The 18,842-nt window shown below is 41.3% G+C and overlaps 1 protein-coding gene across 3 annotated transcripts in view; it reads left to right on the forward strand.

Annotated features, from left to right (window-relative positions):
• lmbr1 (limb development membrane protein 1) overlaps positions 1 to 18,842 on the forward strand; it is a 226,494-nt gene that overhangs the window by 78,334 nt on the left and 129,318 nt on the right. For all 3 annotated transcript variants that reach the window (XM_080212882.1, XM_080212890.1, XM_080212898.1), the window contains 2 exons: positions 10,573 to 10,699; positions 15,331 to 15,399. In XM_080212882.1, the coding sequence (XP_080069008.1) occupies positions 10,573 to 10,699; positions 15,331 to 15,399 (196 nt within the window). The remainder of the gene's footprint in view (positions 1 to 10,572; positions 10,700 to 15,330; positions 15,400 to 18,842) is intronic.

Consider the following 18,842-nt stretch of genomic DNA (forward strand, 5'->3'; position numbering starts at 1 on the left):
GTTTAATTGATTGCTTCTGTGCCTGGAAGGATATAATTTATTGTTAGATTCATGCTGGACAAAGGTGTTTGTATGTGTGGATGTTGGTCAAGCTCCAACTCTCTTTATATTATGCTTCAAGAGGGCTGCGGTGTGAAAAATAAATAATAGAAGCAGGGGTGTTGCTTAACAACAGGCTTTCTTAGTTTGTTCTTAGTTTTAACTGGAAGTTGGGGTGATTGGAGATATGTAGTGTGAGAGAAGGCAGCTCTCACAGCTCTGCTAGAAGCAGTTTGTTTAGAAGGGAACATTTCTCTCAGCTTTGCTGCAAGAAAAGCCGTGGAGTAATGGTTATCTAAAGAGCAGGGTGGTTAAGGAAACTAGAGAAATGAAAAGAAGTTTCCAATAAGTCTGAGGTGAAAGGTGCTCAAACACACTTTTGTTCAGTAAAGATAGAGATGCAGGCAGGCGGTGGTGTGGTCATATTGTCACTGGACGAGTAATCCAGAAACGTAGGATAATGCTTTGGGGGATCTGGGTTTGAATCCCTCCACAGCAAATAATGAAGTTTGAGTTTAAATCTGGAATTAAAAGTTCATGATGACCATGAAACCATTGTTGTAAAAACCCATCTCATTCACTAATGTCCTTTAGGGAAGGAAACCTGTTGTCCTTATCTGGACTGGCCTACATGTGATTCCAGACCCACAGCAGTGTGGTTGACTCTTGAAAGTCCTTGGGGATAGGCAATAAATCTGATGAAAAAATAAGAAAAAGGCTCAGAGAAACACTGATGCTAGGAAGACATTTAAAGTGATTCTCAGATTTAAGATTTTGGAACGTGAGTTGAAATAACGATGGAAATCATTGTCTGGATCTCGGAGTTTTTATAAAAGCAGGACAAGGGAAACCCAAAAAGAGAGGGGTAAATCCTAGACTGGATACGCTAAAACTGTTTGAAGTGTCATTTGGAAAACATGTTCTGGATTTCAGAATGCAAACCACCAAAGGGAAACTATTATAGATTTCAAAATGTGTTTTGGGAGTGCAATTTGGAAACCAGAAATCCACAGATGCTAATTTGGGTTCAGGGAGGAGTGTGTGTATTTCAACTGCAAAAGCTTACTTTGCAGAGCCAGCAGGTAATTAGCACAGCTATTAGAATGATATAGTTTACTTTAAGGGTAATTGAGTACAAGACTAGGGAGGTTATGCTTCAGTTGTACAGGGCATTGGTATACTGTACTGGTCTCCTTATTTAAAGAAAGATGTAAATATATTGCAAACAGTTCAGGGAGTCTACCAGATTAATCCCTGGAATAGGAAGGTTATTTTATGTGGAAAGGCAAGCCTTGTATCTGCTGGAGTTCATAAGCGTAGGAGGTGATTTGATTGAAACATACAAGATCCTGAGGGAACTTGACAGGCTGGACGTGGAAAGGATGTTTCCTCTAGTGGAAGAACATAGATCTAGGGGGCACCCATTTAAGACAGAGATGAGGAAAACATTTTGCCTAGGATTGAGTGACTTTGGAATTCTCTTCCTTTAAAGGTAGTTGAGGCAGAGTCTTCAAATATCTTTAACATCAAACTAGTTGGATTCATGATGAGCAAAGGGGTGAAAAGTTCTTGGGGGTAAGCAGGAGTATGAATTTGAGGTTACAGATTGATGATGATCTTACTCAATGGCAGAGCAGGCTTGAAGAGCTAAGTGGCCTACTCTTGGCCCTAATTCAGATGTTTGTGTGCATTAAGATGTGAAATTACTACTCTAATAAAGAAGCATTCAAGTACTCTGATTGTCTATCCATTGAAAGTTGTGTTGAGAATTGTAAAACGTATTGGGGAGGATGAAGGTACAGAACTACATTGGAGATGATGAGCGTGAATTCCAGGAAGGAAGAGGATGAGCAAAGTCATTAGTATTGTAAGGTTATAAATGCAGTTTATAATTGGATGGAATTCTCTGGTCTATTACATCCTGCCGCCACTGCCAGTGACAATGGAGAATTGGGTGCTCAGCCAAATTTCCGTTCACTGCAGCAGAACGGGCGAATCCCAGCTGCAGGCAAGGTCAGGGAATCCAGTCCATTGGGGAGAGAGAGACAATTCATAAGAAATTTGTTTTTGGGACCATTTGCAATAGTGAAAGTACCTGATGGTGAGACAGAAGGATTCAACAACAGTATTGTTTATCACCAGTCTCTTTCAGTATCCATGCAGAAGCAATGATTAAAAGAGCTTTTGAAGAAATAGAAGCTGCCATTAAGATTGGGGGAGAGGCCAATGATGTTGGATTTGCTGGTGAGAAACCATTTGCAGCAAGAGGGTGTACAAGAGCAAGCAGATGGACCAGAAACAGCGAGCATGAACTTTGGAATGAAAGTGAAATTCACAAAACCAAAATAATGCATATTTGAAAAGCACCAAGAAATATTGTATATTCATGAAGGAAAAGAACTCAAATGGATGCAACAATCCATGTATTTGGAATGCACAATATCTGCAGATGGAGGGTGCAACAAAGAAAGAAGAGCAAGGATTGTGATGGGAAAGGTTTTATTTAGTGTTGAGAGCCGTATGCTTGATGGTATTGTCACTGGCCTAGTATTCCAGAGACCCAGGGTAATGCTCGAGGGACCCCAGTTTGCATTCCACGATGGCAGATGGTGAAATTTGAATTGAATTAAAATCTAATGATGACCATGAAATCATTGTCAATTGTCATAAAAACCCCTCTGGTTTGCTAAGGCCCTTTCCTGGACTGGCCACATGTGACTCCAGATCCACAGCAATGTGGTTGACTCTTAAAATGCCCCTTCAAAGGCAGTTGGGGGATGGACAGTAAATGCTGCCACAGCTACCAATGCCAACATTGCATGAAAGAATAAAAAAAAAAGGAAAGTTGAATAAACAGCTCGCAAAGCAACTTAGAGCTTGATTTGTTTTGTACAGATGTCAGTTTCATGCAAGACTTCTTGAGAAGGTGAGAGGGCATGGGATCCAAGGGCCTTTGGCCTTGTGGATCCAGAACTGGCTTGCCTGCAGAAGGCAGAGAGTGGTTGTGGATGGGGCTTTTTCTGAATGGAGGTCAGTCACCAGCGGAGTGCCTCAAGGATCTGTTCTGGGACCCTTGTTGTTTGTCATTTTCATAAATGACCTGGATGAGGAAGTGGAGGGATGGGTAAGTAAGTTCGCTGATGACACGAAGGTCGGTGGTGTTGTGGATGATCTGGAAGGATGGCAAAAGTTGCAGCAGGACATAGATAGGATGCAGGACTGGGCGGAGAAGTGGCAGATGGACTTCAACGCGGATAAATGTGTTGTCGTCCATTTTGGCAGAACCAACGGGATGAACGAGTACACTATTAAGGGCAGAAGTCTGAGTAGTGTTGAGGAGCAGAAGGATCTTGGGGTCCGGGTCCACAGGTCTCTTAAATCGGCCTCGCAGGTGGAGGAGGTGGTCAAGAAGGCGTATGGTGTACTGGCCTTCATTAATCGAGGGATTGAGTTTAGGAGTCGGGAGGTAATGCTGGAACTTTATAAGACCCTTGTCAGGCCTCATTTGGAGTATTGTGCGCAGTTCTGGTCGCCTCACTATAGGAAAGATGTAGAAGCTATTGAAAGGGTACAGAGGAGATTTACAAGGATGTTGCCTGGACTGGGAGGCATGCCTTATGAAGTTAGGTTGAGGGAGCTGGGACTCTTTTCCCTGGAGAGACGAAGGTTGAGAGGCGACCTGATAGAAGTTTACAAAATGTTGAGAGGAATAGATAGGGTGGACTCTCAGAGGCTATTTCCCCGGTTTGAAATGGTCGCTACAAGAGGACACAGATTTAAGGTGCGGGGAGGGAGGTTCAGAAGTGATGTTAGGGGTAAGTTTTTCACTCAGAGGGTGGTGAGTGAATGGAATCGGCTGCCGTCAGTGGTGGTGGAGGCGAACTCGCTGGGGTCTTTTAAAAGACTTCTGGATGAGTATATGGGGTTTAATGAGATTGAGGGTTATAGATAGGTCTGTAGGTTGGTAGGTGATGTGGTCGGCGCAACTTGTGGGCCGAAGGGCCTGTTTGTGCTGTGGTGTTCTATGTTCTATGTTCTATGTTAACAAGGTGACCAATTTGCTAAGTATCTTTGAAATGTGGCTTTGTAGGAGAATGTAAAGAATGAGTTGGATGGAAAAAGTAACATGATCAAATGCTAAGGAAATTGAACAAAGAAATTTGCTGAATGTAATTAGGAATAGGCAGGGAGACTGGGCCCATTTTGGGAGGAAATAGCCTTGTAGGAGTTGTGATGAAGGAAAGATTTCCTGGAAGAACAGGAAGGAAGAAAATTTCAATGCTGAATGGCTTGAAAATTGGAAGTTATTGGAAATTAAAAACTAGCAAAAGACAGGCACATGAGCTAAGGATCTTTGGACAGAACTCGTATGGCAATATTTAACTGTGTACCTTGTCTGGTGGTCCAGTCTAACGACTTTATCTTAGAATTTTAATTGTGGAACTATGCTTGCGTCCTCCAAGCTTTTGAAATGCAAACTTTGCATCATCAACCACTATTTCCTTGTTCATCTTAACTAGTCAGCCTCGATTTAGAACGGAGTTGAGGAGGAACTCCTTCACTCAAAGGGTGGTGAATCTCTGGAATTCTCTGCCCGTTGAAGTGGTGGAGGCTGCCTCGCTAAATATATTTAAGATGCGGGTTGATAGGTTTTTGATAGGCAAGGAGATTAAGGGTTATGGGGAGAGGGCGGGAATGTGGAACTGAGCCACGACAGATCAGCCATGATCTTATTGAATGGCGGGGCAGGCTCGAGGGGCTAGATGGCCTACTGCTCCTATTTCTTATGTTCTTATGATTCTTCCCGCTTAGAAAGGATAGCAGGACTAGAGGGCACAGCCTCAAGATAAGGGGGGGGGGGGGGGGGTGCAGTTTAGATCACAGTTGAGGAAGAACTTCTTCACTCAAAGGGTGGTGAATCTCTGTCCGTTGAAGCGGTGGAGGCTACCTCACTAAATATATTTAAGTCATGGGTAGATAGGTTTTTGACAGACAGGGGAAGTAAGGGTTATGGGGAAAAAGCGGGAAAGTGGAACTGAACCACTTCAGATCAGCCATGATCTTACTGAATGGCGGGGCAGGCTCAAAGGGCTGGATGGCCTACTCCTGCTCCTATTTCTTATGTTCTTATGATTTTGTTTTGCAGTGTACACCTCTTGGTATTGTGCCTCAGTTGTATTAATTGTAATTTTATAATTTTGTTCTATAATGTATTAAGTTGCATATGAGTATGGCATATTGAAATGCCACTGTTTGTCTCAATAGCAATACAGTTTTCAGCATCTTTTTTAAAGAATTGCCCATCTGTCTCTTCAGTTTTTCAGCTGATTGGAATATATGGTTCTATATGGATTGGCTGACTTAGCATTGCCAATTGCCATTGCTGTTTCAATTCAAGATTATTTTGTTTCACCGGTATTTCAAGCAATAGGTTTTTAAAAACTCTGGAAAAAAATGATATTGAATGTGCTAGTAATTTGCATTAAATTGTCAGTTGAAAGTCAAATCTGAAAGGTTAATTTTCATCATGTTGTCTTTTCTTTTGTTTGTTATAAAGGTGGAACATTATAGGATCATCAATACTGTATTGATAACAAATGCCATGAGTAATTCAGACTCAGTCATCTGATGGCTAGCTCTCTTTCTCTGTCTTTTGCACCCCCCCCAGCTGCATTTTTTTCAAGCTTATTTATATTCATACAAAAACATAACTGTGGTTATTAAAGTAAAAGAGATTTAACTTTTTTTGTGTGAGAGCTTCATTAGGAAATATGTCATCAAAGTGTCATTCACCGTCCTGATGTTTTAATATGAACAGTAGCAGTCTGCTTTTCATCTTTGACACAGTGCAACACTGCTTTGGTTGAAGGATAGACTAATAAGTAAGCTTGACATCTGGTGTGTCTTTAACTAAAGTACATGTGAGCGATGAACTGATAGGAGGCTTCCTCTTGGGACCTTCCAACTCCAGATTACAGCAGTTAATGGAGAGCTGGGCAATTGGCTGAGTTTTACTCCCGTGTATTTATCTGTGGCTGATTAATGGTGGCAGTAAAAGCTCTCTCTCCACTTTGAGTAATTTACAGTCAGCAGTGTCTCTGAGGGTCTATAAATCAGAGGAAATAATGTGCTGAAGACAGGATGGTTTTGAGAATGAGAGTATTTAATTGAATGACATTGATGGTTTTTGACAATATTATTAGCACTTGTTTTAGAGCTATTGTATACAGTCATTTGGGTGTTATCTGCATTAGGAGAACAAACTGCATTGCTCAACATTTTCAAGTTGCTTATCTTTCATTGGCCGTTTCTCATTTTGTCGAGTCATGACAAGTTTATTCACGTCATTCTCAAGTTATGGATTGTAATTTTCTGTATATCTTGGTGTCCTGGAATGAGGTTCCTGTCCAAATTAATTTTGACGTACAGTGAAACCAAGGCTAACCATGCCTGACTTCTCCTATTTAGTGTTTCCTTAATTTTAATTTGAAAGCTGAAGCCAGCATGTCTATTTTATATAGCCAGACTATAAATGATTGTGAATGACTTAAGAGATTTGAAGTGCATTAGGCAATAGCATCTTTCATTTTGCATTTTGATATTTGGCAAATAAGTATCTGTCAAAATATATAATTTTTTGTGAGCACCAATGAGAGAGATTGTGATCTTATCTCTGGGAGAAAAGCAATTTTCTCATGCATTCTGTACTTCTGAAATTGTGTGTTTAGACACCTTTCAAAAGTGTCACACTGAATGTGTGGCCTATGAGCTGTTGCAGCTCAAGTGTCATACCCACATATCACATTTAATTGTCATTTGGGGATTAGACAATGGACGAAAAACTTTCTTTTTGCAGTGATGTAGTGAGAGCAGTTAACATCTGCCATAGAAACAAAGAGGGAAAAATGTAATATATTTGGTGTAATAATAACTTGGAATAATACAAATGATAAGTAAAAGAGTATAAATAATAACTTGGAATAATACAAATGATAAGTAAAAGAGTTTTTGGAAGGTATTTGGAAAGGAGGTGTCAATAAATTAAAATATTTTACTTTTGCTCTTGGGAATCTTCACTATTTAATGGGCCACAGAAAGATAAATGTTTTACCCTGGGAAAAGGAAGTTTTGGGAGCAAAGAACACGAAAGCATTACAATGTTCCTCTTGGAAGAAATACCAACCCCTGAAATGTTGTTTGTGACAGATGAGTAACTGCATTCTTGATTGCACTCAGGCAATTTTTTTCAGGTCATGAATTGTTTCTTTTTAAAAAAAAATCCCAAATTGAAGAAAGACCCTCTAATTTCATATGCTTAAACCAATATGTCTCCATGATAGAAGCTTGATAGGAGAGTGGCAAATGTTGTGCCTTTGTTTGAAAAGGGCTGCAGGGAAAAGCCTGGGAACTACAGGCCAGTTAGCCTCACATCTGTGATGGGTAAATTGTTGGAAGGTATTTTGAGAGACAGGATCTGCAGGCATTTAGAAATGCAAGGACTGATCAGGGACAGTCAGCGTGGCTGTGTGAGTGGAAAATCCTTTCTCACAAATTTGATTGAGTTTTTTGAAGGGGTAACCAAGAAGGTAGATGAGGGCAGTGCAGTTGATATTGTCTACATGGACGTTAGCAAGGCCTTTGACAAGGTACCACATCGTACGTTGTTGCATAAAGTTAAATCTCACGGGATCCATGGTGAGGTATGTACATGGATACAAAATTGGCTTCTTGACAGAAGCCAGAGAGTGGCTGTAGAGAGTTGTTTTTCAAACTGGAGGCCTGTGACCAGCAGTGTGCCTCAGGGATCAGTGCTGAGCCTGCTGTTACTTGTCATTTATGTTAATGATTTGGATGAGAATTTAGGGAGAATTTAGCAAGTTTGCAGATGACACCAAGATTAGTGGCATGGTGGACGGTGAGGAAGGATAACTCCAATTTCAGCGGGATCTTGATCAATTGGGCCAGTGGGCTAATGAATAGCAGATAGAGTTTAATTTAGACAAATGTGAGGAAATGCAATTTGGTAGATTGAATCAGGGCAGGACTTACTCAGTTAATGGTAGGGCACTGGGGAGAGTTACAGAACAAAGAGATCTAGGGTACATGTTCATAACTCCTTGAAAGTGGAGTCACAGGTGGACCGAGTGGTAAGGAAGGCATTCGGCATGCTTGGTTTTATCTTGGTTTTTACCATATACAAAGACAACCTGGAGGGGGGCGCTGAGTGTAGGGTAACAAAATTTGCTGATGACACGAAGATAAGTGGAAAAGCGAATTGCGTGGAGGACGCAGAAAGTCTGCAGAGAGATCTGGATAGGCTGAGTGAGTGGGCGAGGACCTGGCAAATGAGTATAACGTTAGCAAATGTGAGGTTACCCACTTTGGAAGAAATAATAGTAGGATGGAATATTATTTAAATGGTGAAAAGTTGCAGCATACTACTGTGCAGAGGGACTTGGGGGCCCTGTGCACGAATTGCAAAAACTCAGTCTGCAGGTGCAGCCGGTAATCGAGAAGGTGAATGGAAGGTTGGCCTTTATCACGAGAGGGATAGAATATAAAAGCAGGGAGGTCTTGCTGCAACTGTACAAAGCACTGGTGAGGCTGCAACTGGAATAGTGTGTGCAGTTTTGGTCCCCTTATTTGAAAAAGGATATAGTGGCCTTGGAGGGAGTACAGAGAAGGTTCACCAGGCTGGTACCAGAGATGAGGGGGTTAGTTTATGAGGAGAGATTAAATAGACTGGGCCTGTACTTGTTGGAGTTTAGAAAGCTGAGGGGGGATCTTATAGGGACTTACCAGATAAAGAAGGGGCTAGATAGAGTAGAGGTAGAGGGATTCTTCCCGCTTAGAAAGGATAGCAGAACTAGAGGGCACAGCCTCAAAATAAGGGGGGTGTAGTTTAGAACTGAGTTGAAGAGGAACTACTTCTCTCAGAGGGTAGTGAATCTCTGGAATTCTCTGCTCATTGAAGTGGTGGAGGCTACCTCGTTGAATATGTTCAAGTCACGGGTATATAGATTTCTGATAGATGAGGGAATTAAGGGTTATGGGGAACAGGTGGGAAAGTGGAACTGATCCACTTCAGATCAGCCATGATCTTATTGAATGGCGGGGCAGGCTCGAAGGGCTAGATGGCCTACTCCTGCTCCTATTTCTTATGTTCTTATCAGTCAGAACATTGAATATGGGAGTTGGGCCATCTTGAAGTTGTACAAGACATTGGTAAGGCCACACTTGGAATACTGTGTGCAATTCTGGTCACCCTATTATAGAAAGGATATTATCAAACTAGAAAGAGTGCAGCAAAGATTTACTAGGATGCTACCTGGACTTGTTAGATTGAGTTATAAGGAGAGGCTGAATCGACTGGGACATTTTTTTTCTCTGGAGCATAGGAGGCTGAGGGGTGACCTTATAGAGATCTATAAAATAATGAGGGGCATAGGCAAGGTAGATAGTCAATATCTTTTCCCAAAGGCAGGGGAGTCTAAAACTAGAGGGCGTCGGTTTATGGTGAGAGGGGAGAGATACGAAAGTGTCCAGACGGGCAATTTTTTCACATGGAGGGTGGTGAGTGTCTGGAACAAGCTGCCAGAGGTGATAGTAGAGGCGGGTACAATTTTATCATTTAAAAAGCATTTAGATGGTTACGTGGATATGATGGGTATGGAGGGATATGGGCCAAACATGGGCAATTGGGATTAGCTTCGGTTTTTTAAAAAAAACTAAGGGCAGCATAGATAAGTGCACCACTAGTCACAGACCTCCAATCAGAAAAAGACCCCTCCACTGCTACCCTCTGTCTCCTATGGCCAAGCCAGTTCTGAATCCATCTAGCTAGTTCACCCTTGATCCCATATGATTTAACTTTTTGCATCAGCCTGCCATAAGGGACCTTATCAAATACTTTACTGAAATCCGTGTAGATGACATCGAAGGCTCTTCTCTTTTCAATCATTTTTGTCACCTCCTCAAAAAACTCAACCAAATTTGTGAGGCATAACCGCCCTCGTACAAAACCATGTTGTCTATCGCTAATGAGACTATTTCTGTTTATATTCTGAAATTGTTCTGCAAAGTAAGAACTGAAAGTGCTTGTCTTTGTAATAGTGAGGCATTTATTGGATTGAAATATTACCTACTTTCCAGCTGCTGTCCTAGATTTGTGCATTGTTATGATTGGAAAATGTTCTTTGTTTGCGCTCTAATTACTGCTCACTGGAATTGGAAACACCACAGGTCTGTTGAATTGTTCTTCATTTCATAGAGAATGTTTGTATCTCTCAAACAGCATAGATACAGATCAAGTTGTAATTTTAAACCTTGTACAGATGATATTGTGGCTTGGACTTATGTTGACTCAGCACATTTCAGATACAGTGTTATACTTGTGTTGCGCACATATAGCATCAATTTTTAATTATAATACTTATGGCATCCATGTCTTGGATGTTTATACCATTCCCTTTTCTTCTCAGCCATGTAAACTACAGTAAGATTTCAGCATGTTGTGTCCATTTTCTTTTTCAGGGAATTAAGGCACGCATTCTGGAGACTTTAGTTATGCTTATTCTTCTCGCACTGCTTATTTTGGGAATAGTCTGGGTGGCTTCTGCTCTGATAGACAATGATGCTGCCAGTATGGAATCTTTGTATGGTAAGTGACCTGGAAAACTATTAGAAATTTTGATTGATTTTTATACTATGTTTTGGGTCTATTCACTGTCTACAGTCACAGTCCTAGCTAATAATGCTAATTAAGTCAGAACTCAGAGTGAAACTTGACTTGATAGATCCTAACTTAAAAAAAAAATGGAAGAAAGTTACTGAACAAGTTCACAGGAGTCTACTGATGAATTTTAAGACAAGAACAAGAAACATCAACTATATTACACAAGATAAAAAGATCGGAAAGATTTCATGACAAACATAAAATGATTTAGATATTCACTATTCCTTCACCCTTCAATATCTTTACAGACATGCCCACAAATTCAGAAAAACAATTTACCAGAACTGTCTGAAATTTTAATATTTACAGTAAGTATGCAGTACATGCAAATTAACAGACAAGCAGTTGTCACTGATATCACACTCTAAATGATAGATGCAACCCAAGCAGATACCATAGATTTCTCAACAACCCACCCAGACATTTACTCTTACTCATACCATAGACTAACCAGTCTCACTTGAAGTCCGTCTTTCTCAGAGGTTTCTAATCTCCATATTTGAAGAACACCTTGCAGCGCTCTCCAAATGTCAGTCTTGCTCTTATGGCTTCAACAAGGATTCACCTCCAAGGTCTCATCTTGAGATTTATTTCCTCTACATCTCCGTATACACTTGAGTTCACTGTTTAAGCACACTTTCTGATCTTTGCATGGGCACAGCAGAGCACCACTGCTCCAACAGCCTTCAGAAATGAGTGACCAATATTTGGCAGCCATTTAGAATCTTATGGGCTTCTCTCAAGCCCGCTTAACTTCACGTCTGCTTCCTGCAGTTCGTTCTCAACTGTGCATGTATGCCCACTTCCGAGCTGGCAAATGTGTAGAGATCCTGCGGCCCTCCAGAAACTGTAGCTCCTGAACTGTGACTGTTGATTTACTAAGTATTTTGAGTTTCATCGTACTGCGACTCCCCACTCAGCAGCTTTTAAAAACAAGCTTCAATCATGGGAATGCCTGAACAATTTTTCAGGAAAAAAATAAGAAGCCGCAGTTAGGAAACTGAAGTTCCTTACCAATTTCCTCTTAGAACCCTGCATGCAGAAAGAGGCCCTTTTGGCCCATCGAATCTGCACCGACCACAGTCCCATCCAGGCCCTACCCCCACATCCTACATATTTTACCCACTAACCTCTCTAACCTAAGTATCTTAGGGCACTAAGGGGCAGTTTTAGCATGGCCAATCAACCTAACCCACACGTCTTTGGACTGTGGGAGGAAACCAGAGCACCCAGAGGAAACCCAAACAGACACGAGGAGAACGTGCAAACACTTGTGATGGAACAATGCATAAACCATAGTTAGCACTGCTGCCTAACAATGCCAAGGGTTCAATTCCCGGCTTGGTTCATTGTGTGGAGTTTGCACATTCTCCCTGTGTCTGCGTGAGTTTCCCCCGCGTTCTCCAGTTTCTTCCCATCGTCAAAGATGTGCAGGTTAGGTCATGCTAAATTGCCCTTTAGTGTCAGGGGGACTAGCTAGGGTAAATATATGGGGTTATTTATAGGCATAGGGCCTGTGTGGGATTATGGTCAGTGCATATTCAATGGCCTGAATGGCCGCCTCCTGCATTGTAGGGATTCTATGATTCATAAATTGTTGAAGCAGTTTGTACAGTATAACTGCATTACAAAGTTGTACTCAGAATTGCAGATGTTCAGAGTTTTTTCGGTTAAATCAATTAAGTATTTATTGATTTAACACAAATTTGCCCGTTAGTTAATATAGTAATTAATTATCAAGTACTGTATATCGTGGCGTATTGAATTTTGAAGAAAATTTCAGGAGACATAGGCTATCGTTATTTTTGTATCGTGTGATCATGAGCCTTGGGTCTTCAGCAACAGTTGAAATTAACTTACTGATTCTCTGATTGAGGCATGTTACTGATGTTTGCAACATGCTGTAGCACTCCTTATGTCCTGTACTATTACCGAATTGTGCACATTCTGCTGAGCAGGCAATGTTGGGAGCTCAACCAATGACCTGGTTGAAGAGGGAACTGGGAAATGTTTTTGAAAGGATTGAGTAAGCTGACACAGTACGATGTCCTGGGGAGGATATCCAAAAGCACAAGCTGTAGTTGGGAGGGGTTGCCCAAGAGTTGCAGGGTAGGGTAAACTATGAGAAGATTTGAAAGCCAGGTTGAAGAAATAGAATATATTGAAGCCAGAAGTTAATAAAGCCTAAAGATGGCTTTATTAAATAGATCCTTGTTGTAGTGCTTTTTTTATTCATTTGTTGGATATGGGCATCATTGGCTGACCAGCATTTATCGCCCATCCCTCATTGCCCTTGAACTTAATGGCTTGCTAAGTTATTTCAGAGGGCAGTTGAGAGTCAACCATATTGCTGTGGCTCTGAAGTCACGTGTAGGCCGCACCATATAAGTAAGGATGGTTGGTTTTCTTCCCTAAAGGACATTAGTGAACCAGATGAATTTTTTTGATAATGGTTTCCTCATCATCAGTAGATTCTTAATTCCAGATATTTTTAATTGAACTCATTCCACCATGAGCCATAGCGGGTTTCGAGCCCAGAACATTAGTTGAGTTTCTGGTTTAATAGTCTAACAATAATACCACCAGGCCTTTGCCATATACATAATTGAATGGGAATTGTGTGATTTCCCATTTGGAGACAGTGGATTGTGAGACAGATTATCAGGTCATTTATCTTATTCCCATATGTGATTATGCTGTTTTTGCGACAGTGCTGTGCAAATTGTTTACTCAATTTTCATACAATTAAAACAAATCCATGCTTCAAAGATACCTAATTGAGTTAAGTTTAAGTTTTAAGTATTTATCAGTGTCACAAGTAGATTTACATTAACACTGCAATAAAGTTACTGTGAAAATCCCAGAGTAGAAGGATCTTCCTGAATTTTAATGTGCGAGTTATGTGTAGCAGGTGGCACAGTGGTTAGCACTGCTGCCTCACAAACCAGGGACCCTGGTTCCAGCCTTGGATGACTGTTTGTGTGGAGTTTGCACGTTATCTCCGTGTCTGTGTGGGTTTCCTCCAGGTGCTCCAGTTTCCTCCCATAGGCCATGGTAAATTACTCCTTAGTGTCCCAAGGTTGGTCAGATGGATTAGCCATGGTGTGAGCCATCTCAGTGCTCTGGGATTTGCTTCCAGTTCTGATAAAAACAATAAAGCAAGCAACAGTCCAATAACACTTGCACTCACTCTCCCTGCACGTCCCAGCTCATCCCTCACATACTCCGTTATCCTAGCCATGCTACCTCATGCTCCCACACCACTCTTGTAACATCTTGTATGCTATATGCCAGCCAATGGCTTTTCCACATCTGTTCACTCACTCTGTATTGAGCCAATGAACCCTGTAGTGACAGTAGGGTATGTTAACAAGACCTGAAAAAACATCATTCATTCATTTCATTTTCTTTAAAAAAACTAATTTTGCTGCAGCCCAACGAATCATCCGAACCTTTTACGGGATCAGCGGCAGAAACTGCAAGTATGTAAAACTCCCGTCTTATGTAAATAAACATTATGTGAGCGACGGAATAGATCAGGCAGCCTGAACTGTCAATCAAGCAAGGCTTTCCCTGGGCTGGAGCTGTGTCATCAGTTTCTTGGATGTCTGGACTCTCACAAGCCTCTGTGCGTTCTTGGCTCATGATCTGCATCAACCATCACCTTTAAGTGGCTCTGGTGAAAAACAGAACTTCCATGAATGGGGTCATGAATCCCAGAGTTGGGTCCCAGCTGTCATTATCATACCTGGAAGGAGTATCCCTGATTCCATCAGGATGCCACCCTAATTTTTGATTTGATTTGCTTTATTATTGTCGCTTGTATTGGTATACAGTGAAAAGTATTGTTTCTTGCATGCTTGAAAGCATACCATACATAGGGAAGGAAAGGAGAGCGTGCAGAATGAAGTGTTAGAGTCATAGCTAGGTGTAGAGAAAGATCAACTTAATGCAAGCTTGGTCCTGATAGCAGCAGGGAAGAAGCAGTTATTGAATCAATTGGTATGTGCCCTCAGACTTTTATATCTTTTTCCTGACAAGGGAAGGTGAAGAGAGTATGTCCAGGGTGGGTCCTTGATATTGCTAGCTGCTTTTCTGAAGCAGCGGGAAGTGTAGACGGAGTCAGTGGATGGGAGGATGGTTTGAGTGATGGACTGGGCTTCATTCATTACCCTTTGGAGAAATAATGTGACTTAGGACTCATATGGACTCCAAAACCTGTGTTAAACTAGCACGTACATAAAATAAGTATGTACAATAAGGTTTATTTAGAAACTATTATCATATCTGGTTTTAAAATTCTGTGGAATAACACAAAATTGTCACTTCTAAATATTCTTTAAAAATTAGGCTAGCGCAGGAGATATGTTTTCAGTAAATGCTTTTAACAATGTGCTTATTTGTTTATTTCATTATTAATTTTAATTTTATCATGGCCCTTGTTTATTGTAGTTTCAAGAATGCTTGTTAACGAGCCTTTTCTTTCTGTTTGAAGGAAATTTGAAGAAAATGCTGTTTACCAAAAGCTTATTTTCCCTGTTTCTTTTCTCCTGCAGATCTTTGGGAATTTTATCTTCCTTATTTATATTCCTGCATTTCGTTGATGGGAGGTTTATTACTTCTGTGTAAGTAACTATTCAATAAATGAAGTATTAGGGTAATTAAACTATATAAAATGCAATTTCAAAATGAAACATTCATCACCTTTTGTGGCTGGATTGATAGTGGTTGCATCACAATGAGAGAACACTGTGGAGCTGTTAGAAGGAGCGATCCTAATATGAGTGTGAGGCTGAGCAGAGGAAAATAACAGAACCCAGTGACTGAACGGCGCAAGCTCCAGGGGAAGAGCAAAGCCCAAGCCCCAGGATTCAGATAATCAAGGGGGCGAAGTCATTGGATGTATTATCAAAGGACTTGAGCAGCTTTTATTAGGATATGCACAAAATTGCAAGTAGACAATGCAGTGGAAAAACCTTTTCAAAGTAATTGTCAATTTTGCAGCTACGTTTTCAACTTTTTCCCTTGAGACATGGCATGAGCAAAATGCCTAATGAAGAAGTACAGGATATGATTTTATCATGCACTCTGAATTTTGACCATAGCTAATTCAGATGAAATGGCCAGGCCGTTTCATTTTTTTAATATAAATTATATTCTGAGTTGTTAGAAGTCTACTATTATAACGCACACTTCCTTTGGCATTCCTGTCACACTTAAGACATCACACAGTAGCACATGCTGTGACTTGGCATGTATAACATCATGGAAGATTAGCTGGTTTATTTAATTATTATTCTGTTTGGAAATCACTTGCACACTGAAGTTTTCATTGACCAGAAATTGCCTTTTTCTTTTAATAATTGAAGTGCATCACAAGTGTAGCATCTCAAATCCAGTTGCGATATCCTAAACTGAATAATTTTTTAAGCTGTGATGCATCAGTTTTTGTTTTTTATTAGATCAGTGAAAAGCTTTACCTTGCTGGGCTAGATGCTGCAGTGGTGCATTAAATAGTTATCATTTTCATTTGCCTTTTTCTGTGACCCTTGACCTGATCCAAACTGTCTGACCCAAAAGTAGACAAGATCTGAAATCTGGCATTGACTTGGTCCTGGGGTTGCTGGTTTTAAGACCCTTTATCTATACCAAAAGCATTCTGCTTTTATTTGAGCAATATATTGTCATCAGAATTATGTTTTTTTTGTCAAATAGTGGCAAGGTAGCACTGTATTTCAGTTATTTGCTATTCGTCAAATAACGGCATGGGTGGCATGGTAGCGTAGTGGTTAGCACTGCTGCTTCACAGCTCCAGGGACCTGGGTTCGGTTCCTGGCTTGGTCACTGCTACGTGGAGTACATTCTTCTCGTATCTGCGTGGGTTTCTTCTGAGTGCTCCAGTTTGCTCCCACTGTCCAAAGATGTGCGGATCAGGTTGATTGGCCAAGCTAAAAATTGCCCTTAGTGTCCAGAGATGGGTAGGTTAGAGAGATTAGTGGGTAAATATGTAGGGATATGGGGGTAGGGGTTGGGTGGAATTGTGGTTGGTGCAGACTTGATGGGCCAAATGGCCTCTTTCTATACTGCAGGGTTTCTATGATTCTATGAAATGTTCTTTCAAGCAAGCCTTAACTTCCAAGTCATCAAGATTTGTTCCTTAATAGTTGCCTTGTCAATGTTCAGTTCTACCAATAGATGGAGTGCTGCAAGTCTATTTAGTGTTTCATTTAAAATGAGAGAGGAGATGTTCAATTTGCTTGGCACATATTGTTAGATGATCAATGTATTGATGACTACAGTAGTGGTTCAACTAGTTCCTGATGGGAGGATGTGTTTGGGGAAATGGTTGCAGAAAAGTAGTGAAGTTATGAATTGACATACAAATATAGAAAATAGAAGCAGGAATAGGCCTTTCGGCCCTTCATGCCTGCTCCACCATTCATTATGATCATGACTAATCATGAAATTCAATATCCTGATTTCCCCCCCCCTCGCCTCTCCCTTGACCCATAAGAACATAAGAAATAGGAGCAGGAATAGGCCATCTAGCCCTTCGAGCCTGCCCTGCCATTCAATAAGATCATGGCTGATCTGAAGTGGCTCAGTTCCACTTTCCTGCTTTCTCCCCATAACCCTTAATTCCCTTGTCTGTCAAAAACTTATCTACCCATGTCTTAAATATATTTAGTGAGGTAGCCTCCACCACTTCAACGGGCAGAGAATTCCAGAGATTCATCACCCTTTGAGTGAAGAAGCTCCTCCTCAATTTCTGTTCTAAACTGCAACCCCCCCCCCCCACTCCAAATCTTGAGGCTGTGCCCTCTAGTCCTGCTGTCCTTTCTGAGCAGGAAGAATGTCTCTACCTTTACCCTATCCACCCCTTTCATTATCTTATATGTCTCTATAAGATCCCCCCTCATCCTTCTAAACTCCAACGAGTACAGACCCAGTCTATTTAGTCTCTCTTCATAGTCTAACCCCCTCATCTCTGGTATCAGCCTAGTGAACCTCCTCTGCACTCCCTCCAAGGCCAAAATATCCTTGCGCAAGTGCAGCGACTAAAACTGCACACGGTACTCCAGCTGTGGCCTTACCAGTGCCCTGTACAGTTGCAGCAAGACTTCCCTGCTTTTATATTCTATCCCCCTCGCTATAAAGGCCAGCATCCCATTCGCCTTCTTGATCACCTGCTGCACTTGCAGACTGGGTTTTTGCGACTCATGCACAAGGACCCCCAGGTCCCTCTGCACCGTAGCATGCTGCAGCTTTTCGCCCTTTAAATAGTAATCCCTCCTACTACCATTTCTGCCAAAGTGGATAACCTCACACTTGTTAACATTGTACTCCATCTGCCAGGTCCTCGCCCACTCGCTCAGCCTATCTAGATCCCTCTGCAGACTTTCCACACCCTCCGCGCAATTTGCTTTTCCACTCATCTTTGTGTCATCAGCAAATTTTGTTACCCTACACTCAGCCCCCTCCTCCAGATCATCTATATAAATGGTAAATAGCTGAGGCCCCAGCACTGATCCCTGTGGCACTCCACTAGTCACCAACCGCCAATCAGAATAGCACCCATTGATACCAACTCTCTGCCTCAAAGAGCTATTTCTTTAGCCCCAAGAGCTATTTCTAATTTCTTCTTGAAATCACACAATGTTTTGGCCTCAACTACTTTCTGTGGTAGTGAATTTCATAGATTTGCCACACTCTGGGTGAAGAAATTTCTCCTCACCTCAGTCCTAAAAGGTTTAACCCTTATCCTGAAACTGTGACCCCTAGTTCTGGTTCCCAGCATTGGGAACATTTTTTCTGAATCTACCCTGTCTAATCCTGTTAGAATTTTATAAGTTTCTATGAGAACCCCTCTCACTTTTCTAAACACCAGTGAATATAATCCTAAGTGGTTTAGTCTCTCCTCATGATGGACCTGCACTCCCTGTGTATCAGGGACATTCTTCTTCACATAAGGAGGAAGAATATTTGAAATCTCCACAGTCCTTTGAACACCTCAACATCCTTCCAAAAGGGTGGTGCCTAGAATTGGACACAATACTACTACAATGGC

Source organism: Carcharhinus amblyrhynchos, chromosome 2, assembly GCF_965287045.1.
Source record: "Carcharhinus amblyrhynchos chromosome 2, sCarAmb.v2.hapA, whole genome shotgun sequence".
Taxonomy (NCBI): domain Eukaryota; kingdom Metazoa; phylum Chordata; class Chondrichthyes; order Carcharhiniformes; family Carcharhinidae; genus Carcharhinus; species Carcharhinus amblyrhynchos.